The sequence below is a fragment of the Corvus kubaryi genome, unplaced genomic scaffold, assembly GCF_017639235.1.
Source record: "Corvus kubaryi isolate FWS band 111438036 unplaced genomic scaffold, C.kubaryi_AGA036_p1.0 split2-37374, whole genome shotgun sequence".
NCBI lineage: Eukaryota > Metazoa > Chordata > Aves > Passeriformes > Corvidae > Corvus > Corvus kubaryi.
In genome coordinates, this window is record NW_024582082.1 from 7367953 (window position 1) to 7392076 (window position 24124).

The window sequence follows — 24124 nt, forward strand, 5'->3', positions numbered from 1 at the left end:
TTGTAGGGAATTCTCATGTGATTGGAACTAGAAACTCAAAATTTTGCACCGGTAGAAGCATGAGAGACATGAACCTTGCCAGCCAAGATCTGCCTGGAACTGCTTTTTGGCATTGTCCATCACACACATCTTCAGTTTGACAAATGAATCAGTTAAGCAAGAATTGCTTCAAATCTTATCAGAAATCACTTTTTCAGCTCATCTACAAAAAAATTGAAAGTACAGGAGTTTTGTGCCAATTCCCCCCCAAATTAACTCCTTTTTCCCCCCAGGGTATTCAAAACCATCAAAGAATGACAAAACTGTGTACATGGGTGGCAGTGTAACCAACAGCCAGTAACTTGGCAAGGGCTGCAAAACACTCCTGAAAGAGGGACACTTTTTTTAGGTGGTTAACTCCCGCGAAGGCCTCCTAGCAGTGCTGGAGGCAGCTAAAGCAGCAAACACCATGAGGACAGAACTCTTACCCCTCTGATCATACAATTAAATTGTCTTGGAGTATCTACAAATGGTCTCCAGCAGCTAGGACAGGTGAAGGAACAGGAAGAGGGAGGCAGAGACAGGAGCAAACTGTATACCTGCCATAAGAACAACCACACTAGGCCTGGATTAGACAGAAGTGTGTCTGATCTTAAGCTGGAAGGACCCTTGAATGTATAAATTCCTCAGCAATGGGGGCTATGGGCCATTGTGGGGATCAGCCCAGCCTGGATGAACAAGCATTCCTGACACAAGCCAAGCTATTCTGGGCTGGAGAGCTCAACAGGGCAGGTTGGAGAACTGAGACACTGGTCATTTCTCAGGACAATTTTGACAGTGTCAGTAACTTAAAATTGCAAATACTTGGGTTTCTGCAACATATGGTGAAAAGTAATTCTTGAGTCTGCTACAAATAGGCCTGTAAAAATGGCTTGTGATATTTTAGATACCAGAAAATTTAACTATAGCAATAAATATGCAGCCTGGTGTGACCACTACAAAGGCAGAAGAGCAGACCCCAGCAATCAGATTCATGGTGATCAGTCACAGAAGTCTGACAAACCCTGGGGTCAAACCTTTACGTTTTACGGGCTCTCAGATAGTAAAATACTTTTTGAGGTGAGTTTTGTGACAGTCTAAACCATTCATTTCACAATCCATGGAAAGGTTGTTGACAATCTAAAAATATTTATATTACTAACATTTTTCCATACAAAAAGCCCTTGCTGATTTATATTGATTATCATAAAAATTATTAGCATGAAATATTTGCTTCAAAGCAGGACTGATATTTTATGAGTATATATGCATAATTACTCCTGGGCAGGTGAAGAGCAAAATGGTATTTTTTAATTCTGACCATACTCCTTTCCTGTTCTTGGAGAAGACTGTATAGTAACTGGGGCAAGTGCAGAAAAGTTCATGAGCCAAGAAATAATCTTACATAGCTCCATACATGGAATGCTGCACCAAGAATAAACACCCAAAGAAGAGAGATGTCATTTCATATTCGTGATGAAAACCAGGCATGTCTGTTTATTCCTGAAACGTTCTGAGTGTATCAGCATTGCTTCACATTTCCTGCTATTTTTTCGGACAAATGTTTATCCATCTGACTGGAGTATTCTAGCTGAAAATGTATGCATGCGATTTTTTAAAACCATCAGAAAAACGTTGCAACTGTTTGAGAACAAGTTTCAGGATAACACACTGTCCTCTCACAGTTAAAAATAATAACCTGTCAATCCTTTATGAAACAGGAGCCCTTTTCCTTTACAGTTCAGACTGAAGACCTGGCAAGGATCAACTATTGCCCCAGGTGCTCGGGTTTGACTCATTGGTGAAATCCAAGTATTCTGAATTTAAATCCCTGAACAAGTACTTTGCATAAATTCAGTAGAAACTCGATGTATTAAAGTTTCCATGCAGTCAATCCACAGTTTACAAAGTTAGTGTTGAAATTTCCTTTGTGTTATTTCCTGTTTTATTTCTGAATTACCTCCTTTATAAAGAATTAAATCTTTCAGACTGACCTTTCTTTAGACTAAACTGCAGCTTTGAGAAAGGTATCTAACCAGCTCAAGGAACCCTTCTGACAGCTCCTCTTCCCTCAAATTTGGCATTGACCAAGCCAACAGCAGTTGCAGTGGGAGGCATGCTGGCACAACCTCGGGAGCTACAGCCTTAAAAGAGCACCTCACAGTTCAAATCAGCTAATTCAGTTTGCTTTTACTGTGTGCCAGAGGATCTGTCACACAGTAAATACTCAAAATTTTAATCACCAGTGAGAATATCACATATAATATTAATACAGAACGACATTGCAGACCAGTGCAGAATTGCCATCATTCACTACGTGCGCCAAATCAAAACATTCAGTCCTCAAAGCGTCCGTGAAATCACACACTTAAAGGTATGTTTTCTATACGTAATTATTTGTGGAAAAGAGCAGTTTTTCCTTGGAAAGACAGTTTAAGCCCCAACAGAAGTAATTCCCAAACTTTCCAACTCTAAAGTCATGCTGTACAGTTTTTTACCCAGTTCTTCAACTTTTAATAGTTAAAAACTATTAAACTGGGAAAACTCCCAGTTTAAGGACTAATATTGCCAAACCAAAGCAGATGCTGCTTCATGTTCTCACAAGGGATTAGAGCCTGACACTTCATGTCATACCAAACAGGATACTGTTATCAAAAGGAAACCAAAGAACTCAGATCTTTGCAATTGAAATTTATATGGAAATACATCTGAAGGAACAACTGGAATTTAAAAGCTCTACAGTCAGCTTCTCCTAACCCTTTCATTTAAAAGACTAGACAGCACTTAAGATCTCTATATTATTTTAACCAGTACAGAGCAATCAATTTTTACATTTCCAAAGAAGTTACTACAAAGTGATCAAGAAACTATTCTTTTAAAGTCATGAGACAAGCTTTTACAAGTAAGAAGCTCTAGTAGTTGTGTCAATTTTCTGTCAACAATTTTTGTTCTATACTGACACCTGCTGACCATTTCTTCTGACTAGTCAGTTTTATTGTATCACAACTTTATGCACGTATCAGTTGGCCAAATAAACCTAGTATTTTAGTCAGATCTCTTCTCCTTCAAGAATTTACAGAGTAGGTGTATGTATTTTATCTATCCATATGTTATATATATGTGTGTGTACTTTTGTGCCTGTACTTGTATACATACACACACATTTACAAAACCCCTGTTAAGTACTGGACTGCTCATGTCTGCTGAAAGAAGTTTTCCAAACTTCTCTGGAGCAAAAAAAGGTTTCTGCCTTCTCTGCCATTTTAGACACATGCAAGGGAATCAAGTCTCTAGAGAGTTGTAAACAGCATGAAAAAAGCCTCGTGTACTAGGATGATGTTCTCTGTGACTACTGCCCAAGAAAAGAGGCCATGGGGTCATCAGGTCTCTGCCGTTTCATTCTGTAGGCCTCCATTTCCTCTTCTGTTGGCTCCCTTGGTTCATACTGGCTGTTGTACGGTCTTTTCCTCTCATCTAGCTGCATGATTTCTTTGACATGGAGAAGTCGAGCCTCTTCTGCATTTAGTGCCTGAAATGAGAGCAAAGGGAATCAAAAATTCTACAATGAAAGTTAAACAAAAAAACCCCTACAATGAAGGTTTGTCTTAGACTCTTGTATGATGAACAAGGAGCAAGCACAAGGGTGGGATAAGTAATGCACATCTGTCTGCCCCCCCCCCCAGCACATTTCACTTAATGCTCATTTTTTAGTATTTAACATAAAATGATGGTAAAATGCTATTTAGTAAACAAGACACTTTAATCTCCTTCCAAATGTCAAAATCAAGTAAGAAACTCGTAGGATTTACCTGAAATATAATCATGATCTAGCAAGTACGAATGAGTTGTTTTTGTTATATATTTGGGGTTTTAATTTTTAAATGCTTTGTGTTATCTCATTCCTCAAACTACTACTGTTGCTACTGGAAAAGAAGTTGCATTTGTACCCTGCTTTAATTAACCATGGTTTCAACAGGTTTCTTCTCTGAGCAGCCCAAGGCAGGCTGCTGTGCCCAGGGGAGCATGCTGCTGCTGAACAGTGGATGGCTTGGGGCATGGATTTACTACATCAACCATGAGACTGGGCCAAGCCTGGGATACCAAGTGATAATTTAAGATTTAACAGTGCCTTTGATCTCTCCATCTTTCTTCAATACACAAATCATTGTGTTTTGCAATGTCTTTTATAGACCTACAGGTGTAATAGATGCCTAGATAGGAAATGTTCTAAGTCATCTAAATTAAGTCTTCCAAAACTAAATATTTATTGAATTTTTGCCTGAGGAGTAGGGGATGTACTTTAGAACATCTAACAGCATTTAAAATTTGATTTAGCTCAAATTTAGCATCAAAGTGTCCCATGGTGTATCACCAAGATAAAGAATTGATACTGTAAAATATGTCATGTTCCTTTTGCCACAAAGCCACTGAAGATTTTAGTACACCTTTTTTAGTTTTTCTTGCTTCTTTTTCTCTTCACCCTCACTGTCAGAATTTGAGCTCTTCTTGTGCTTCTTCTTTTTCTTCTCCTTCTGTTTCTCTTGGTGGATCTGTAAGGTCAGAAACAAGTTACTGTTAAGATTCAACATGCCAACATTAATAATGCCCAAACCACTAAATCCAAACTTCTATTAATGCTACTTGAGAGCTTAGTTTTCAATGGAGATGTTAATGCTTTAAGAATGCAGTCTAATAATTTTCAGGCTTATTCTGACGCTACACAATTTTGTAGTTAGACAGATCTTTTAATCTCTTAAAACGCTGAGGAGAAATATCTGTCTTCCCGAGAAAGGGAAACAGCCTACCTCCATCAGTGTTTTGGGTTTTGTCATGTGTTCTTCCTCCCCAGGCTGCTCTTCCATTAAACTTGCTCCTGTATTCTATACAACAGACAAGAACAAGGATATACTGTTACTGAGCACATTTGAAAGCAGGACAACCAAAAAAAAAAATCCCAAAAATCCCTGAAAAACCAACCCCCCACAAAAAGCAAAAGTCTAAACCTTAAGTAAGGAATAAGAATGACTTTTAGCTCTTTCTACATGAATAAACAAGAGAATACTTACAGCAATTTCTTTCCCAGCTTCTCCTGTACAGTAGGAGTATTTGACAAAGGAGTGGCAGCACTTGTAACCCCACTTGCCTTCTTTCCAGTACGAACCCCAAATGCACTGCAAGAGAACACACCACACAGTCACTCCTGTAAGAGGCAGGCTGAAATTTACACCTGAGCTGATATCCTGGTAAGTAAATTACTCAAAAAGTCCAAAAGGAAGCTAAGAGAAATACTTTTGCTATTTCACATGAGCCTTACAGGTACCCTGTCAAAAAAGAGAACCACAACAGGATGTGGTCAACTCATATTCAAAGTGGAAGGCAAATACAGTAACTTCCCCTTTAGTTTAAGATTGCCATGGCAACTCTTCAAATTCACATCACAACTATGACAACTTGAAGTCTCTCCTTAGCAGAAAAGGGAGAGTGTCACATTGAGACAGAAGAAATATATTTTCTGTTTTAATTATATTGTACTGCATCTTAATATACCTCCAGTTGGATGGTATTTCATTTTTTAAAAATTTTAACGTAACCTTGGACTTACTGTATGGTTGTTGATCTTCACATCCTCTTCATACTTAGAACAAGCAATAGCTTTCTCCTGTCCTTTGATGACTGTTCCATGCCTAGAATACTCCACATAATCTTCTGTTTGAGCTAACAGCAGTTCAGCTGGGGGGGCATCTAAATGTTCTTGTCCTCCATACTGAAATGCAAATGGAAATTATGTAATAGTTTTGGAAAAAAACTACCTTTTATGTAGTTAAGCAAATATTTCAAAAACAGCACCTTTGGTACCTTATGAAGAAGGCACAAAAGTGGATGGAGAGAGTTTAATCTTTAGTGATGAGTTAAGACAGAAATACATCATCTCCTATGGCCACTGTGGTGTCTTTCGGTGCTTAGTTTTGTGGGGTTTTTTGTGATTTTTTGGTGTGTTTTTTGTTTGTTTGTTTTTGTTTTGTTTTATGCCTGGTAAATGAAAGCAATGATACTTCTCACTTAAAGCAGGAAAACTTTTCAGACCAAACCAAAGAGCTCTGGTACAACCAGAGCAGTATTTCCTGTCCCCCTCCAAACTTGAATGTTGACATGGTTAGAATCTAAATGGATTACTTCGTTCTTTTTCAGTTGTCCAAGAAACAAGTTGCAAAATATAAAATAAATATTTATCTAGAAGACTGCACCCAAAACTTGAGTCAGAAGGAAATTCAGATTTCTTCAGTGGAGAAATTCTGACAATTAAGGGAAGAGTTCCCAATAATATAAAGAAATACCAGCAGACCTTCGAAGGTCCCTATACTAAATAATAAAATTCAACAGTTGATGAGATAGTGTGTATAAATATAAAAATATTTTTAAGTCTAAGCTGCTGAGAACAGCTGATGCCCTCTCACATAGGATTAGTAATCTTATCTGTTACCCAAGACCCAGACTTCAAACTCAACAGAATTCCTATTAAATAAACCCAAATGCCTATTACCTTCTCTAGGATGCTTTCTTTCTGCTGCGCCTTGAAATCTTCTTTTTTCACTTTGAAGGATTTATAAAGGAGCTCTAATTTTGTAGGGTCTGCTTGAAGATGAACTTCAGAGCCTTTGTCATAAGCCTCCCAGGCAAACACTGTGTACACAAGAGGTTTCACTCAATACTTATTCTAAAACTGATGTACACATTCAAATTACATCCTTTAATTCTGAAGCAATTTGAAAGAAGTCCTCAATCTATAAAGGTTTATTTCTCTTTTGCAAGAAAGCAGCATTGTTAAATATTTTAATATGCCAATTTCCTTCAAAAAACCCCAAAATCAAACCCCACTTACACTGAGTCTGTGCCATTGAGATGGTATCACCTGTGTAGCGAACAAAGTTGTCACCTGCATAACCAACTCTGCAGAGAAGAACACAATTCTTAGCATTTGTAATGTGATTTCCTCTTAAATACAAACATAGAATTGCAACAGGTAAGTAAAAATTCTCTTGTGTACTAAGAGTTAAGAACAGAAAGAGAAGAAAGTGCATTCAACTCGATACATGAAATGAAAACCTACACTCACTGCAAAGCCATGAAAGCATTAGGCAGCCACTCAAAAACCATGATTTCTGTGTTTACAGGGACACATGACACAGACCTGGAGTTCTGTCTGAGATGCCAAGCACTGCAACTTGGATCTAGTTACACAATAAATATGCATAAACAGTCTGTGATATTCCAGCACAGCGATTCTCACTTCTGGATTTGTGACTCTTCAATCCAGACCCACCATATTTGGCCAAGTTAAATAAAGCCTGGGACAGCTTTATTGCGCTCAGTAAAGCTGAGATACTTGTGCATGGCCCTTGAAGAGATGAACAGTCAGTACATGTAACACACGCTGAAGATCAAATAATGCTAGCAACCCAATTACCCACTCTTTCATCTTCCCAAAGCCACTCTGAAAAATTTACAGTCTGTAAAGCTGTGGCAGAAACTTAAGAGTCAACATAGGTCAAATTATGACTTGAGAGAGAAGCAAAAGCATCTGCATCTAAAAAAAGAACTGACTGGCATTACTCTAGCTGGGGGCAAGGAGAGGTGGAAAGAGCATTATTTGCAATCATTTAGGCACTGCCATTCTATTTTAGGCAGTAAGCTAATCCAATTACTGTTGTCTGAATACATGTTTTACTCACAGCCTGTCTGCTCTGTATGTTCCCAGCACAACACAAGTCGAGTGTCTGACTCGGGGTTTAAGGGAGACAGCTGAGTGTGCAGCCAAAAGCCAGCCTATGGCACCTTTGATTAAGCTATCTAGACAATGCCAAAGCTTTCACACTTTTTCTATGCAGAATCCACTAATATAGAAGGAGATCTTACTCCTAATTCAAATATTTTATTAGGTCACACCACAAACACACCATGCCAGTCTCCAGAACCAAGAAACACGGGATAAAGTTTAAGATTTGGTTACGGAAATACTTTACATAAATATACTTATTATTTATAGGCATCACCTCCAGATGCAGCAGTGTCCTAGCCCTTGTACAGATAATTACACAAAACCATGGTCCACACATCCCTGAAGATTAAGGGTCAGTCCGTATCACAAAAATACCACTTTTATATACTAAACTAAAAGGTGCTGCTAAATAAAACAGTTTTCTTCCACGTTTACTACTATGTGTATACACTAGAGATTAATTAGCTAAAGGACATACAGGTAAAAGAAAATATAAAACTATTAATCTCATTTTTAAGAGTTTTGTTGGATATACAAGCATGACCTCATTTTAACTTACTCATCTGGATTCTTGCCTGTGTTGGCATAAGGGTTCTCCCTCATTGCTCTTGTTTTGGGATCATAATAAGCAGAGTTTGGATCTAGATTTCTCAAGTACTAGGGAAAAAAAACCCAACATAAAAGATACTTAATATTTATGATTTTAAAAGAACTGAGGTTACCCCTGCATCCCCCAGTTTAAATGTTTTAAAAAGTTCTATTTATGCAAAAGGATGACCTTGATGAAGTCATAACAAGGGTGGGAACAGAACTGAGAACAGACCTTAACCTCCAAACCCCTAGACCAATAAAACAAAGTCATTAATAACTGAATGTATAATTTGTTGAAATTAACTCTCAAGAATACAGAAGAACAGAATCTGTACAGAATTCCTTACTCACTTTTGCAATATCTTCCCGAATACGTAAATTTCGGACTGTAATGCGTCTTTTAGAGTCAAAGTTCTGCCCAGGCATATCAATGTCATCTGCGTATTTGTCTTCATCTTCATCTTCACTGTTATGATCTCTTTCCTGAGGAGAAATGGAAAATTTATAACTAAAAGAGTTCCTTCATTCCGAGACATGTACAAGAATCTGATTTTAGTGGTTTCATTAAAATTCTGCAATCCCTGTAGTTATAAGGTGGCATAGTTTACCTCAGCTTAAGTGTGCTCTCAGGCTAGTCTAACATTCAACACTTCAGAAATAGTCTTGTTAAAGAATTTTCATTTCCTTCTATGGAAATAGTTATCAAAACATAACTGTGATGATACTAAGAAAACAGTTATTTTGGTCAAAATATACCACATGTTAAAATCTAGTTATGTGCTTGCATCTCTAAGGTTTGACAACACATAGGAATTAAAACAAAAAGCCTCTTTATGAAATCCAGCAACCCCTGCCCAAAAGAAGAGGCAGACACTGGCATGGACACAACATTCAAACCCCTGTGCCACCTCTGTTTTGCTGTTCCACTAACTACAGGTTCCTTTTTTGCCCATGGTGGGATGCAGTGGGTAATCATCTTACTGTCTGTGAATTTGATTCCTCTTCTCCCCACTGGTGTCTTGGGGAGTTCTGCAGCAAACAAAGAGCACATCAGCAGAGAAGACAAGACAGTGGAAAAAGGCAAGATGGCAGGGATACAAAGGGCAATCAAAGCAGAGCTTCATGCTGGGTACAAAATACAATTTACCAATGGCTCCAAAGGCAGAAACACTGCTACATAACATTATAGGAAAAAGCTCTTAGCTCTCTCTGTGACAGACACATGTTGGGGAACTTTTCACTGTATTCCTAACTAAATTTCCAATTCTTTGCAAGAACAGCAAATTCTAAAACTGTTGGTGTTATTTAGAGCTTGTTAAGCCTTTGAACACTGAGGATTTAGACTATAACATTTCATATCATGTAAATAGAACCAAGTTTCAACTCTGAAAGCTTAAAAAAGAATTAAGGAGATATATATTCAAGAATTTAGTCAGGATTTACAGGAATACTAAGCATGAATCAGAAGGCAGAATTGAAGTTCGACAAACACAGCCAGATTTCATGTTTTTAACCTGCTTAGTCTTTAACTGAAAAACACTTGCAGCAGTAAAGATGGGAACAACTGTGAGCCCTGGAACACAGACCAGCAACTGGCCAGCACTGACTATGCAAATCAGTCTAAGTCCTCTCCCTCAGAGACAGTTCTTAAGTTTCAAACACACTTTTCTTCTTACAGTTCCATTCTACAGTAAGTATAGAGAAGCCAACAGTGTTTGCTTCACAAAACAGACATGAGAAGAGGAGGAATCTCTTCTATTGGGAAGGTTAAAGCACTGTAGTTCGGGCTGGGTGGCAGATCGAGCTCACTGTGCCATCTAGTGACAACCTGCGAGGGGACAGCACAGCCTCTGGAAAACAGCCTCTGCAAGGAGGCTTTAAAAAAACCCTCCTTCTGATCAGTAGCAGTCTCTATTTTTTCTCCATTTTGTAAACTTAGAATATAATCAGAAATGCCTTTTAAAACTAGAATTTCATATCAAAGATTATCAATATAATCTATAATCTAAGAGGAGCTTGCAGAACTTAGTGGAAGATGCAAACTCTACAGATATACACCAAAGGGAAATTCGTATCTCAGCCTTCAAATATCCAGAGATACTGCAAACAGTCAGAGCAGTGACTTAAGAACAAATTGGTTTACGATAAAGAAAACACCTCCCTATTCTAATTTGTATTAAGCATTACTAAATCAATGCACAGCCATGACCTCAGTGCTAGTCAGACCGTAACAATCTTTAAATACAAGAAACGCATTTCAGTATATGAAAAAAAATTACTACACGGAAAACAAGCTCTTCTGACCCAAAATTCCATGTCACTAATTTTAGCAATAATAATAACCACACAGAATTTCTGCTCATAAGTGGAACACAAAGCAATTCACATTTGACAGTAGATGCTTCAAGTGTGACACAGAACATGCTGGTGCTAGGAAAACCTTTAAATTACTGAAGGGCATAAAACCCAATAGCAGACCCTGTATAGAGAGTAAAAGAGTCAGAAAGCAGAAATTATGTTTTATATTTATTCAGCCTAAGCAAAAACAGATTAAGTAACTTTACATACCACTTGCTCCAGCTTCCCTGATGCCAACTCCTCCTGAAGCTTCTGGGCTTTCAGTGTACGTTTGGCCTGTGCAGCATGAAAATGCATTCGTTTAAATATTTCTTTTTAGCACCAGGTCTAATATCAACAGAGTACATTACAAGTGTCCCTCCTCCCAGCCCAGCCACACCAAACACTAACCCTCTCCCCAGTAAATCACAGCACCTACGTACCAAATCAACCTTGGAATATTCCTCAACAATTTTCATGTGCTCCTCTGGGTTATAACCATTCCACCGGTCTCGCTTCCCATCATAATCAAACATCAGCTGAGGCTGCACATGTTCATCTGGGGCAATATTCATGCCTGTGTATTTTGCTCCAACTTTCCTGGGTCTCTGAAAGAAAAAAAAAAAGATGGTTAGATCTGGCCATTAGATTCCTCACTCACATATCCCTTTAAAAATACTATCAATCAAGCTCCTCTAAAGCAAGTTAAATTCAGCACTGTAAGCCTGTGGATTGTAAATAAAGGCAAGTAGCTCTGCACTTTTACGTGCAGCACAACAGACCCCAAACTCCATACATTCTTATTCATATTTTCTACAATTAAGAAAGAAATTAAAACAGCTTCTGGTGGTGGCTTCTAGCTGAGATGAAGCAGAAACACAGACACAGCAGCACTTGAGATAATGCAATTAACAAGAAAATAACATTTTCACCTATTATTTCAGATCTTATTACAAACATAATTTATGTATGACACACTGAATTGTATCACTTTTCCCCTTAATTTTTCCTACATAACAATTTCTTTAGAAATTTCTGGGCCATCTCTCACTGCTTGAAACATTTTTCAAAACAGCTTTTCCAAACCCAGTATTTCATCTATAGCCAGCTATTTTTCAGTAAGATTAAAATTCCTATGCCTTTCAAAGCCATTAAGACACAGACAAAAGTGAAGTTTACCTCCATGCAGTCTTTCTTCTTGTGTGTCAGTGCCCCGCAGTTCTCACAGGCTCCTTTGCGGTACCTCGTGGCCACAGCATGCTGAGAGGAAACACAATGGGCAGCACTGGGGACACTTTGGCAGATTTACAGAAGTGTTCCAAATAACAAGTTCATATTTTCAACACCACTCAAGTGTGTGTGCCCTCCCCAAAGCCCAAACACGTGTTTTGATTATAACCAGATACCGTGATTTGCCTGCTGAATAAAAATTCCTGCCCTCCTCAAAACCATATAACCAGAAATCTCCTCACGTAATCAACCCAAATCTTTATTTCATGAGAAAAACATTTTGCATACCTCCTGAACTCCTCTTTTGTACCAATCTCCAGAGGAGTTATACTGTTTCTGCTTCTCTGGCTGAGGTCTCTGATGCTTTAGTGTGGGTCTTTTAGAAGGATCTATGTACCATGGTACTGAGGAAATGTACTGAGGAATATGAGGGTTGATATCTCTGTAAAAGATGTTGTGCAATGAATACATGGCATGGGGAAAAACACACAACAACCTAGTCTAACAAACAACCTTCACATTAAAGTTCAAGTGCTTTATGAGTGATAATAAATAAGGAAGTTGGTACAATGCACTGCAAAATAAATTCTCAATTTGATAAACACAGACTTTGAGATTTTGTTGCCATCTAATTCACCTAAACTCCTGACTCCAAATCAAATGGCTTATTCTGTGTAATGTTACTGAGCAAAAAACATAGCAACATTTCTCAGAAGCAACAAGCCCTGTAAAAGCAAGAGAGAGGCAACAGATGAGGTACAGAGTAAAAGACCCCCGTACTATGTTTTGCTCAGTTTTAAAATACCACTTGTAATTAGCTTAACAGATTGGACTTTTTAGCAGATCTCTCAAGAGTTGACAGAAGGTAAACATTGAACCTACATTTTTCTAGAAAATATCTGATGACTGGAACGTTAAAAGACAAAGTTCAACTACTTACTCCTACAGCAATTCACACTGAAATCGTGCATTACCCTGACAGTTTTTCTGTAACCACAACAAGAAAAGACATTTTTACTCAGCAGCTTTAGAATAACCACAGATTTAGTAAAACTTACTTTCCTTCTTCATCCACTTCAGCAGGTGCATTTCCAAGTTTTCTCTGTTCTTCTAACTCTTTCTTTTTCCTCCAGTCTTCCCTCGTCATCTTCTTTGGTTCCTCCAGGCTCACATCATTTGCCCCTCCTGCAGGAGGGGTGTTCGCTACCGCACCTGAGGCCATTTTGGCTTTTTCCCTTAGCAGAAAAAAATTAGAAGACAAAAAAAAAAGCTTTACAGATCAATACCCTCTAACATCACAGCTCTTCAACGTGATTTTGTGTCACTCAGTGAAATGAGTTAACTCCGTATTATGCATTCCTGACATACCTCTGTCCTGAAAAATAAGGCCCACTACCGAAAAAAACAAAATTACCTTATTGTTAACGTAGGACCTGGGCCTGCGCGTACCCCGGAAGAGACGAGAGAAAGACCGCAGGGAAGCAGCGCCAGGCTCGGGCCCAAGCCCAGACCCGAGCGGGGGACGCCAGCACTTGCTTGAAGCCTGCAGTAGCCACCCTCTCGGATCCTGAGTCGCGGTCCCGATCCCGTTCCCGAATCCTGCCCCGTTCCCTCACCCCTGTTTACCTGCCGGCCCGCAGCACCACTCCACAATGCCCCGCGGCTCCGCTCACTTCCGGGGCGGAGCCGCTTCCCCCTGCCCGCCCCGCCCCGCCCCGCCCCGCCCCGCCCCGCCCCGGAGCTCGCGTGTCGAGGTGCGCGAGCGGCGCGGGCAGCTAATCGGCTGCCGCGCGTGAGTCGAAGAGGCCAATGGGCGGCTCGAGGGCCGTTTAAAAGCCGGAGCCGTTGGTATTTGGTGTGTTCTGAGGTGTTTGAGAGTGGTTTGGATTCAGTGGGTCTTGCTCTTTCCTTTCCTGTCGCTTTCTGAGGTGAGCTGAGGGTTCGGGGAGAGGGCTGGTCTGGGACTGTAAATCTTGCTTTGGCTTTGTGTTTCAGGTTGTACAAAGAAAGGGATTTTCGCCTAGAGGAGGGTAACAAACCTGGGGAAGGGTTTGGAGCACAAGTCTGATGAGGAGTGGCTAGGGTGAGGGGGCTTAGCCTGAAGAAGAGGAGGCTCAGGAGAGGCCTTATAGCTCTCTATAGCCACCTGAAAGAAGGTTGCAGCCACGTGGAGATTGCTAGTTGCCTGGGAGAAAACACCAACAGGACAAGAAAAAATGGCTTCAAGCTGTGCCGGGGAAAACTTAGGTTTGGCATTAGGAAGAATTCCTGATAGAAGGGTTGATTAGACACTAAAACGGGCTGCCCAGGGAGGTGGTGGAGTCACTGTCCCTGGAGGTGTTTAAGGGAAGACTGGGTATGGTACTCAGTGCCATGGTGTGGTTGGCATGGTGGTGTTTAGGTTGGACTCAGTTACTTAGAGATCTTTTCCAGCCTCACTGGCTGTGATTCTGAGTTTTCCTGTAGACCTCTTTAATGGGGAATTGCTTGCCCACCTGTGTAATGGCAGCAATGAGTATAAGGCAGGAGCACTAGTAGTGCCTTCAAACCTGAGGGTCTTTAGCTGAACTACCGTGTAATGGTGGGAAGTAGGGGTTTGTTCCCCTTGTGTAGAGACCAATATGTGATAGCTGTTTTTAATGGGGCTTGCTTAAAAAGTGTGTTGTGGTGAGACAAGTGACAGAAATTGTTTTTCCTTTTTTCTGTATGGGCTCTACAGGGTAGTCTCATCAATCTGAAGATGGCAACTCTGATCTTCGTTGATCAGGAGAATGGTGAACTTGGTGCTCCCAAAAGTCAGCTGAAGCTTCCTTCAGGATCTTGTGTGTATTTGCTGCCCTAAGCCAGTAAGGGATCAAGTGAAGGGCATAAATCACATTTTGTTATTCACTGCTTTTAATGATAATGAATTTCTATTCATAAAACCACTTACCCAACCAATTCTTCCAAGCTCACCAATTAGTATAAAATTGAAGATAACTCTGTGCTTTTGTCATAAGTGGGGCTTATGGGTTATAAAGAAGTGATTTTATTTAGGCAAGCTTTAGGGTTGCTGAGGTTTGCTTTTTTTTCCTTCCCCCCCGCCCCATTCTAGCAAAAGCCTTAATTGAAAGAACACAAGTTAATACTCCACTTCCTAAAAAAGCGATCAGTACTTCTCCAGTCGCATCTCGCTCTGTCAGAAAGGCTCTTGGAAATGTGAATAAAACTGAAGGAGTCACAAGCAAGATGGACAAGATAAAACAGAAAAATCAGCCTTGCACTGTGAACAAAGTGAGTACAGCACACTTATGCTGGGGAGGAGGGGAAATCCATAATTTACATGCTGTTGTGGCTTAACTCTGACATAATTAAGCACCACACAACTGCTCCCTCTCTCCCTCCTTGATGGGATTGGGGGAGAAAATTGGGAGGGTGAATGTGAGAAAAATCATAGGCTGAGAGTAAGGCAATTTAATTATTAAAAATTTCAAAGAAAAACAAAACCAGTTCCTTGCAACCAGTTGATTAATGCCTTGCCAGTCCCAGAGCAGTGTTAGCCCTGCTTTCCCACCAGTTTTCCTTGCTGAGCATGTCATGCAGTATGGGATATCCCTCTGGGTAGCCAGGGTCAGCTGTGCTAGCTGTGCATCCCCAGCCTCCTCACTGGTGGGGTTGAGAGGCAGAGAAGGCCTGGACTGTATAAACACTGCTTGGCAGTAGCTGAAAGAGCTGCGTGTATCAATGCTGTTTTCATCACGAATCTGAAGAATTGCTAGGAGGAAAAATAAATTCTCCCATAGCTAAAAGCAGGGCACCTACATAGATGGTTCTAGAGAAAATAGTCTGGGTTAATGTCTTATTAACATGTTAAGAGTCATCTGTTCTAGTGCAGCCATCTCTTGCTGCCATATATAATACTGCACTACATAAACTCAGCTGAAACATTTGCCAATCTCCATCTTATTTGTGTTGAAGGTATTAGAATTTAGGCCTGACTGAGAAGTATGACAGGTATGCTTGTCTGTAGACCTGAATAGCACAGGAAAGCCACTACAAACATTCTACAGTAGCTCAAATAATGTGACTTCTTCTTTTTATGACTAAGAGTGAATTAGAAAGCTGCCATGCAGTGGCTGAAGAAGATTGGCCAGAAATAGAAAATATGTTTCCTTTGGATCCTCAAGGTAAGTGCTATTGATGTAATTATTAAAATTAACAATAAGTCTTTTGTGAGTGTTGGCATTGTTGTAAGAATTTGTTCGAGCTACTGTAGCACACAAGCCAGCATTGCATTTCTCCTGAGTCCTTCCTGAAACATAAGGGTGCTTGCTGCTTCTGGAATACTTAAACAAGAATGAGATGGTATTTCTAACAGTAATGGCTGTGCCTTAGATGTGTTATTCTGAGTCTCTTATTGTGGTGACGGGAAACAAGTTCCAAATAACTGTGTATTAGCTTCTTTAGTTCATTAAAGTGACTAGTAGACAAGTATTCAAAGGAATATAGAAGAGTGTGTGCCAAGATAATTTGTAACTGAAGAGACTCCTACTGCTGTAGGATATCATAGTTGAAGGTTAAACTTCCAAAGCTGTTTTTAGGCCAGCCCATTGTAGATATTCTCTCAGTCCTTCAAAGTGTGTCCTTAAAGCTTTCTTCTTCTGTGTGAAAACTACTGTGCCAAACACTTCAGTGTTGATGAAAGACATGCTTTGCTTGCTGAAGTTACTAACTGCTTTACATTATCAGTTCTATTAGGCAGTCTGGTGTTTTCATCAGGGTTTGTGTATGGGATTTCATGGGCAACTAAAAGGTGTAACTGCAAATAAATACCCCATGAGAGGAGACTGTTCTGTTGTTTTAGATTGGTTCCCATTTCATTTAGTCTAGAAGAGTTTGCAGCTTCCCAGGCTACTGCACACTTACAGTCTTTCTCAAACAGACTTTGAGAGTTTTGATCTTCCTGAAGAACACAAACTAAGCAATATCAACCTGTGTGGTGTTCCCCTCATGGTATTTGAAAGGACATATGGCAGATGTGTGAACATGGTTCCTTCACCTGTGAAGATTGAAAAGATTTCATGGGAATCCAGTAAGTGGAAACTTTGCATGATTTTCAGTACATACAGTGCTCATCAGTGGTTTGGGCAAAAAGCCACTTGGCTATAGCAGTGAATTGCTGTTGCTGTCTAAACTACCAGAGCAGTGCACCAGTATCAAAGAGCTTCTGCTGTGTAATCAAGCTCAGTGTACCTGGCCAACCCTGCTAGGTCAGGCAGTGGTCTCAGAGTGGTGTTGCTGACTTACGGCTTAATCTAGCTGCAACCAAGCATCACACAACTGCTTACTTTCTCCCCAGATATGGGATGGGGAAGCAGTCAGAGGAGAAAAAGTGAAAGAACTCATGCTTTGAAGTAAAAGCAGTTTTGATAACTAAAGTAAAAGCCATGCATTTAAAAAAAAACAAAACAATTCATTCAGTTCCCATCAGCAGGCATCTGCACAACAGCAGGGCTTGATTGCATGCATGCTTGGGAAGACAACTGCCATAACTCCAAATGTCCCTCATTCCTTCTTCCCCCAGCTTTATCTGCTGAGTATGGTACCATATGGTCTGGGATATCCCCTGGGCCCCTTGGGGTCAGCTGTTCTGGCTGTGCCCCCTTCCAGATCCTTGATCACTCCTAGCCTTCTCACTGGTGGGATGAGGAGCAGAAAAGGCCTTGACCATTGCTGAGCAGTGCTCACACAACTAAACCATCCCAGAATTATCAACACTGCTTCCAGCACGAATCCAAAACACAGCCCATACCAGTGACTGTGAAGAAAATTAACTCTACCCGATGAAAAGCAGTACACTGAGTAATCTTTTGTGGTGCTTTGTAAACTGATCAGTTAAGTTGCATTGGCTTATACTATGAAGCAATATTTACCTTGCTTATTCAAGAGGTTTATGCTGGGCAACTGTTAGCTAGCTTAGGTTAGTGTGTATTCTGAGTTTGAGAAACTGATTTGGTTTTTTTTCTAACTTCCAGACTTGCTACAATCAACTGCTGACTTCCTTGCTACCCTGGATGAGATCATTGACATGCCACCTCCAAATTATGATGTTTAATGTGTGTTCTGAAGTTTCTTTTGAGTTCAAATTTCATGTAGTTCTGTCTTTCAATAAAGGCTAGTTTAATCTGTATACTGTTGTACTTGTCCTTTTTCAGTGAGCCCAAGATGTAGGTAGTAAAATAGAGCTTTGAGAAGGAGGTTATCTGACAAGCAGGTAAAGCAGAGCCTGGATAAGCTTCTAAGCAAGGCTATAATACAGTTGTTACCCATATCCAGGACTTGGTACCTGCTGATTGGAGTGTGTGTGGTTGTGATAGGTTGAGATCCTTCTGACCTCGCTGCCTAGCTTGACCCATTAAACATGCAAGGGTTTGAACCAATTTGTATATCTAGTGTAAAGTAAGCACTAGAGCTGGTATTCTTCTGGTGTTTTTCCTTTGAACTTGTTTGCTCTTCACAGTGGCTAAGGTGGTGTGTGTTGGGTTCTTATGCAGCTGTAGACTAATTTTACAGAAAAATGCATGTAACTAAGGCACTGAAACTGGTTACGCAGTGTCATCAGGTGGCCTCTTGGTAAGCAGACACAGGTAAAAACACATTGGTATGTGAGGCCCCAGAGAACAGTGGTATGAGACACAATATGGGTATGACATTAAATTAACATAAATTTAGATATTAACTTTTCGTATGTACAAACAGACATCTCACTGGGAGAGATACTAGTATTTCACATGTCTTATGGAAGTTTATCAGAATGAAAATAGATCTTTTTTGTTACTTTGAAATATTCACAATGATCAAGAACCTAGATCCCTTCATACAATCAAGTAAGCCTTTTGTGCCTTGTCCACTTGTGTGTATACATGCACATTAAAACATTTAAAACATGCTTGTAGAATTTTACAGCAAGCTGAACAAGTATTTGCATGTTTACAAAGGTGATTATTTCAGATTCACAGGCCTCTTGATACTGATAGACTTTAATCTTAGAGCTCAAATACTTGTGGGGCTGGTGGAATGGGTGTGAGGAAAGATAGGGGTGAGTCAAGCTCGGGAATATTGGTGGTCTGTCTGCATGGGGATGAGTGCTGCTGTGGTGTAGAAAATAAAATGGTAGTGGTAGGATTAACTAAATTATTTTTGTTTGCTACAATAAACCTCATCGCAGGCTTTTTAGTTCTCACTAGGCTTTCTAGCTAATGCAGGTTAAAGCTTTTGCTTTTACAAAGCTTAATTTTGTAAACATTCATTTAAAACTTCTACTTGTTTCAGCTGGCTTTTATTTTCCACATTTCATTTACTTTTCAATTCTTCTGACTGAGGTTGAAGGGAAATGCACACTCCTGAGACTTTCTGGGACAAAGCTGTGGTGAGACTCCATCTGTGGATGGAGTTTCCTACTCTTGGTGACTCCCAAGAGATCACAGACACAAGGCACTGTTTTCTCTTTGGAAAATGTTAATTCATGGCCTCAGAGCTGCAAGCCTGCTCGGCATCATGAAGTGCTGACGCAGGAGAATTTTGTATTGCTTCAGGTAGGTGTTAACACTGATTTCTACTGGTGACTAAAAAATCAACTTCCTTAACTGCTTTAATGTTGATATAACACACACAGCTCTTTATACTTACCAAGTTCTATTTTCTCTTGGGGTATTGTCAGGACTTGAGTTCAAAATGCTGTTTGAGCACTTTTCTCCACAACAGTAGTCTTACTAAAAACTGCTAGTGTTTTGGTTTACTTGCTTGATCAGTTTATGCTTCCTGTAAACATCTGAGATGTCTGGGATTTTAAATGCATGGCTGTGATGAAAATGAATGCTTATGTGGTTGCTTGGCCTTAGTTTGAAAGAGCCTTAATAGCCCTCATGGGTACGTGAGTGGGAGCTCCCGATTGTAACAAAATGCACAGATCAGGGACCTTTTCAATTGGTTATCACTCTGCAAAGGAACTGTTCTGTCTGTGAGAATCACTTTAAACCCTTACCTGAACTTCTATAAGGAGAACTTGGAGATAGATGCACGTGAAATAATTGTTTAGCAGGCTTAGTAAAGTTACTTTAGTGCACATCAGATAATCCAGCCTGTGTGCAGTGTTCTGGCAGTGGATGGCACCACGGTAATAGCCTTGTTAGAGCCTCCCCTCCTGCAGCCTGAAATCGGTGCCATGGTGGTGCTTGCCTTTGGTACCTCGCACACAGTTCTGGCCGCGATGGCTTCATCGCCTCATTAACAGGAACTGGAGGGTAAGAATGGGCACTATGACCCCATGACTACAGGGAATAGTCGGTCAGCCAAGTACTTTCTATCTTCTATTTTTTTAAAAAGAACAGAAATGAGAAGCCTGGATGCAGTTGGTCTCTCTAGAGTTACCAAAGCCCTGAACCTTTGAGTTTCACTGCAGTTTTACTGATGCTAGCAAAATACTGTAATAGAAATACAATAATGCCCTCCTAAGTATCCCTAGAGTGATACTTACTGTGCTCTGAGAGACTCAGGCACTGACCCCCTCAACATGTCTGTAATGAGGTTTATATACAAATTATATACACAGTATATATTTAATAACTGGTCATCTGGGATCTAAATGTGTGTCAGTTCCCAGTTATTTTTGCATATAACTTTGCAAAGCATGTGAGAAAAGTGATTTTGATAAATTTACTTCTAACTGCAGTCTGGGAAAAGGTTAAAGCGTGGTGGGCCTGCCTGTTGTGCTCAAATGATCTACAAAGTTAAAGGAGAAAAAGTTATAAAATGGCCATAACGTGTCCTTGTTGTCAGATTATGAAGAATGTCAGGATGTCAAAGGAATGTGCACACAACTTATGGGGGGGGGGGGGGGGGTGGATGTTTTGTTAACTCTAAGAGGGGAGGTAATCCCTCCCAGTTAATGGAGTTGGAGGGAGGTTCCTGGAGCTCTTGGTAATTGGATTTGGTTTTTTGTACTAGCCTGATTATTTTTGTGAAAAAAAAGTTCAGGTTCACTCTCCTGTTAGGATTTAAAAGTTTAATAAAGGACATTAGGGGACAAAGACAATAAAGCAAAATTCACAGTGCCGGGTGCTTTGGCACTTAGCTAAGAGCACACCTGTTATTGCAGAGGCACCCTTTACATACCTGTCCTATTGCATCAGCCTAATGTATATTCATAATCAATTATGCATATTCAGACTTTCCCTTAAACTAGTTTACATGTTCCAGGAGCTGTTTAGCATGGCTCCTCCTTGGATCCGCCTTTTTAGAGCATGCGCATTTCTTGGCTGTGGTTTTAGTCAGTTTCTATTATCACCCCCAGAGTGGGCTTTGGTCCATGGTTTCTGCAGATGGTAGTTGCTGATAGTTGGCATGTCAGTAGCAGGGGTCCTCAACACATGTTCATTGGATGCTATCCAACCAAGCAGACAGTTCAATTACCACAAGTGTAACTATATTAGCTATTTTACTATTATGTCTAAGTTTAGTTAATGACAGAAATAAAGGCATTAGTTATTGTTACAAAACTACATCTTTATAACAAAGCTACTTTAACATTATACATATAGCATTAATTTTAACATTTGCTGAAAGCCAATATTATAATATGTATCTATCACCTTTTCATTAACTATATGGAAGGTGGAGCCTTTGGAGGACTTCAGATGCACTGTTCTTCAGTGGCGCAGACTGGGCTTTCTTTCAGCATTTCAGCCTAAAATATGTAACCAATGGGTAAAAGCATCTTGTAAGACTCACTATCAGAAAGGCACTTTAAGTGCACTGCTATAGGCTCCAGTAGAAGTGGTTCCCCTTTCTATTAGTCCAGGGACAAAATTGAGATTGTTGTGTGTAGCGGGCATGTGTAAAGACTGGGAGAGGGAAAGAGCTTTGAGTGTTTACACATGCACACACACATCCTCATACTGAAAACTGTTCTGAATCAGTACTTTTCCTACAGATCTGAATTGTTTGTTTAAGGGCATATATAAGGTATGTCCTTTATGTGTGATATCATTGTCTGAAGTGTTCTGAACCCATCTCAAATTTTGGAAAAATCTAAGCCATGAAGAAGATCAGACTTTGTTAGATCTCATGTTGACTAGTAATGATGATTTACATAGCACTGATGAAGATCTAAGATTCAATCTGCAAGTTTATCACAAACTGAGATACTAAACTTTTCTCGAGACTTGCTAAGGATCTTTAAGATACAGTATAATGGAAGTACTGCTTTGGTGATGGAGATTCTTTTTCTGGTATCATTTTTGAGTTACTTAGGGCAGTTAGAGTTACAATGATTGATGTAGCTATACACAAAGGGATTTGAAGGAGGGCAAGGAAAGCTTTTTTTGCATGGGACACTGAAGATTCAAAGAACAGCCAGAATGATGCAGGATGGTAAGGTAAGATGTGTATAAAGACATATCCTTCTTCGTGACATTTCCTTCTTTGTATCTCAAATTCAACTTCTGGCTCCAGCACAGCCTTACCCACAGCCACAGTCATTTCAGAAGTAAATCTCTTCCAGCATGGCCTTCCCTTTGGCTGCAGTCTCTCCAGGGTGTGCCTGCTCTGTCAGGGTGTCATGGTTTAGCATAGTTTGGATTTTTATCAGCCACGGAAGTGATTCTCTTGCAAAGAGATGCTTACAGCCTCCTCTATGATCCGACAGAACCAATCAACTGGCTAGTTTGAGTATTGGCAACTTTTTAAAGCCTCTTAAGAAGCTTGACACGCCTCTGTGATCCACATTTAAGAACGAACAAAGGCTGGGAAAGTTCTCTTGCTTCTGGCTTTTGGACAGGTACCGGGGGGCCACAGTGTGGCCCAGCGGGGGCGGGCTGGGCCCTGCTTGCTGCGGCCCGGCCGGGTCGGCCGCAGCGCGGCTGAGATCTCAGCTGCTTCTGCTCACTGGACACCCGGTGCAGCCCCCTCAGTGCCAGCCGGGCCGGCCGGGAGACAGCCACCCTGGAGCCGAGTGGCCTTGTTCCATCCGCGGCCCTGCTCCGTGCGGGCCGGCCCCATCGCGCGGCCAGGCCAGCCCTCACCCAGTGCAGCCGAAATTCATCTGAGGCCGCTGCCCGGCAGAGACCATGTGAGCAACAGCGAGAGGCGAATTCCAGTTGCGGGGCCCGGGTGAGATTAACTCTTTTAGTGCTGTAAGTTTCCTCCAGAACAGATGAAGCCTGCAGACATCAATCCTCTCCCAAGTCAGAGGAAAAGGAAAGGTGAAGGCACGTGAAGAAAACACCATAAAGACACCAAAGTCAGTGAAGAAGGAAGAGCTGAAACCCTGAGAGAGGACAAAGAGGAGATGCCTCAAGCCTAGAAGCTGAAATTCTGTTGTATAGCTATGGTGATGGACTATGATACATCAGAGTACCTGTTGTAATTCCATGAAAGCATGGGGGGTGGAGCATTCAAACTGCAATTGTGAGCAAAAGTACCTGTGCTGAAATAAGCAAATGTTGAAGTTGGTGTGATTTGATGAGAAGCTTGAATAGAGAGAGATGAAAGTGATGAAGACCCTTGCTCCCAGAGGAGGAGGACAGCCTCTGTTCCTGGAGCTGAAGATGCTCCCAGAGATAGGTGAAGAGAACCTTTGTTTCTGAACGGATCAACCTTAAAATGGTACCCCATTAGCTAAAGATTGAACCCTCGAAAGCTGTTGTGGGGAAAGCTGCAAGTCGGGGGAAGGGACTTTCACATCCGAGCAGAGAACCAACCCGGACAGCTGTCTTGCTGTGACATTGAAGCCACGAGAGAACCGTTTCTTGTGGAGATGTCTCTATAGCATGAATAAGAGAGACTCCTCTCCCTAAGTGAACTGAAAAAGAGATTATTATAGAGGTGGTAAACTGACTGAAAATCTCAAGGGTTATTTTTTTAAAGTTGTCAGTGGGAGAAGGGAGAAAGGTGGGGGGAGGAGAAGTGTTCTGAAGGTTTAGTCTGACTTTTTTTTCCTTCCTTTTAGGTCTGTTAATAAACTTCTTTATATTCTTTTAAGTTTTGTGCCTGCTTTGCTTTCTCCTAATTCTTATCTCACAGAAGGAAAATAAGTAAGTAATGGATACTTTGAACCAAACCACAACACTTAATTGGTGTTTCAGCCTTGAATCAGGGGGATGGGAAGCAGGAGAATTAGTTTGTCAGGAACAA

The 24124-nt window shown here is 40.6% G+C and overlaps 2 protein-coding genes and 1 long non-coding RNA gene across 6 annotated transcripts in view; 2 read left to right on the forward strand and 1 right to left on the reverse strand.

Moving 5' to 3' along the window:
* Window positions 1-2694: 2694 nt before the first annotated feature.
* On the reverse strand, window positions 2695-13647 carry SLU7 (SLU7 homolog, splicing factor). 3 transcript variants are annotated; one of them, XM_042014450.1, is made up of 16 exons: window positions 13580-13647; window positions 13012-13188; window positions 12242-12395; window positions 11903-11983; window positions 11167-11331; window positions 10955-11020; window positions 9368-9415; window positions 8738-8869; window positions 8355-8452; window positions 6899-6966; window positions 6560-6699; window positions 5621-5782; window positions 5085-5189; window positions 4824-4898; window positions 4464-4568; window positions 2695-3547 (listed from the first exon to the last, which is right to left on the reverse strand). In XM_042014450.1, exons 2-16 carry the CDS (start codon window positions 13173-13175, stop codon window positions 3368-3370), a joined length of 1743 nt encoding a protein of 580 aa, XP_041870384.1. In that variant the 5' UTR covers window positions 13176-13188; window positions 13580-13647; the 3' UTR covers window positions 2695-3367. The 3 variants fall into 3 exon arrangements, with proteins under 3 accessions (XP_041870384.1, XP_041870385.1, XP_041870386.1); XM_042014451.1 differs by having other exon boundaries at window positions 13368-13581; XM_042014452.1 differs by lacking the exons at window positions 9368-9415; window positions 13580-13647 and adding an exon at window positions 13368-13573.
* Window positions 13648-13665: 18 nt separating this feature from the next.
* PTTG1 (PTTG1 regulator of sister chromatid separation, securin) lies at window positions 13666-18122 on the forward strand. Its single transcript, XM_042014454.1, has 6 exons — window positions 13666-13881; window positions 14673-14775; window positions 15048-15226; window positions 16041-16119; window positions 16875-17024; window positions 17968-18122. The coding sequence occupies exons 2-6, from the start codon at window positions 14694-14696 to the stop codon at window positions 18045-18047; spliced, it is 570 nt and encodes a 189-aa protein (XP_041870388.1). The 5' UTR covers window positions 13666-13881; window positions 14673-14693; the 3' UTR covers window positions 18048-18122.
* Window positions 18123-19371: 1249 nt separating this feature from the next.
* Window positions 19372-24124, forward strand: part of LOC121658055 — a 36243-nt gene continuing 31490 nt past the window's right edge. For both annotated transcript variants that reach the window (XR_006013834.1, XR_006013835.1), the window contains exon 1: window positions 19372-19384. This is a non-coding gene — a long non-coding RNA (uncharacterized LOC121658055). The remainder of the gene's footprint in view (window positions 19385-24124) is intronic.

Excerpts from the sequence above, each read along its gene's own strand:
- PTTG1 (XM_042014454.1), top strand. The coding sequence starts at position 14,694 with ATGGCAACTCTGATCTTCGTTGATCAGGAGAATGGTGAACTTGGTGCT. Across the intron at positions 14,776-15,047 it reads GAAGCTTCCTTCAGGATCTT|CAAAAGCCTTAATTGAAAGA; the intron begins GTGTGTATTTGC and ends GCCCCATTCTAG. Across the intron at positions 17,025-17,967 it reads AAAGATTTCATGGGAATCCA|ACTTGCTACAATCAACTGCT; the intron begins GTAAGTGGAAAC and ends TCTAACTTCCAG.
- SLU7 (XM_042014450.1), bottom strand. The coding sequence starts at position 13,175 with ATGGCCTCAGGTGCGGTAGCGAACACCCCTCCTGCAGGAGGGGCAAAT. Across the intron at positions 12,396-13,011 it reads GAAGTGGATGAAGAAGGAAA|AGATATCAACCCTCATATTC; the intron begins GTAAGTTTTACT and ends CATCTTTTACAG. Across the intron at positions 9,416-10,954 it reads CAGGGAAGCTGGAGCAAGTG|AACTCCCCAAGACACCAGTG; the intron begins GTATGTAAAGTT and ends TGTTTGCTGCAG.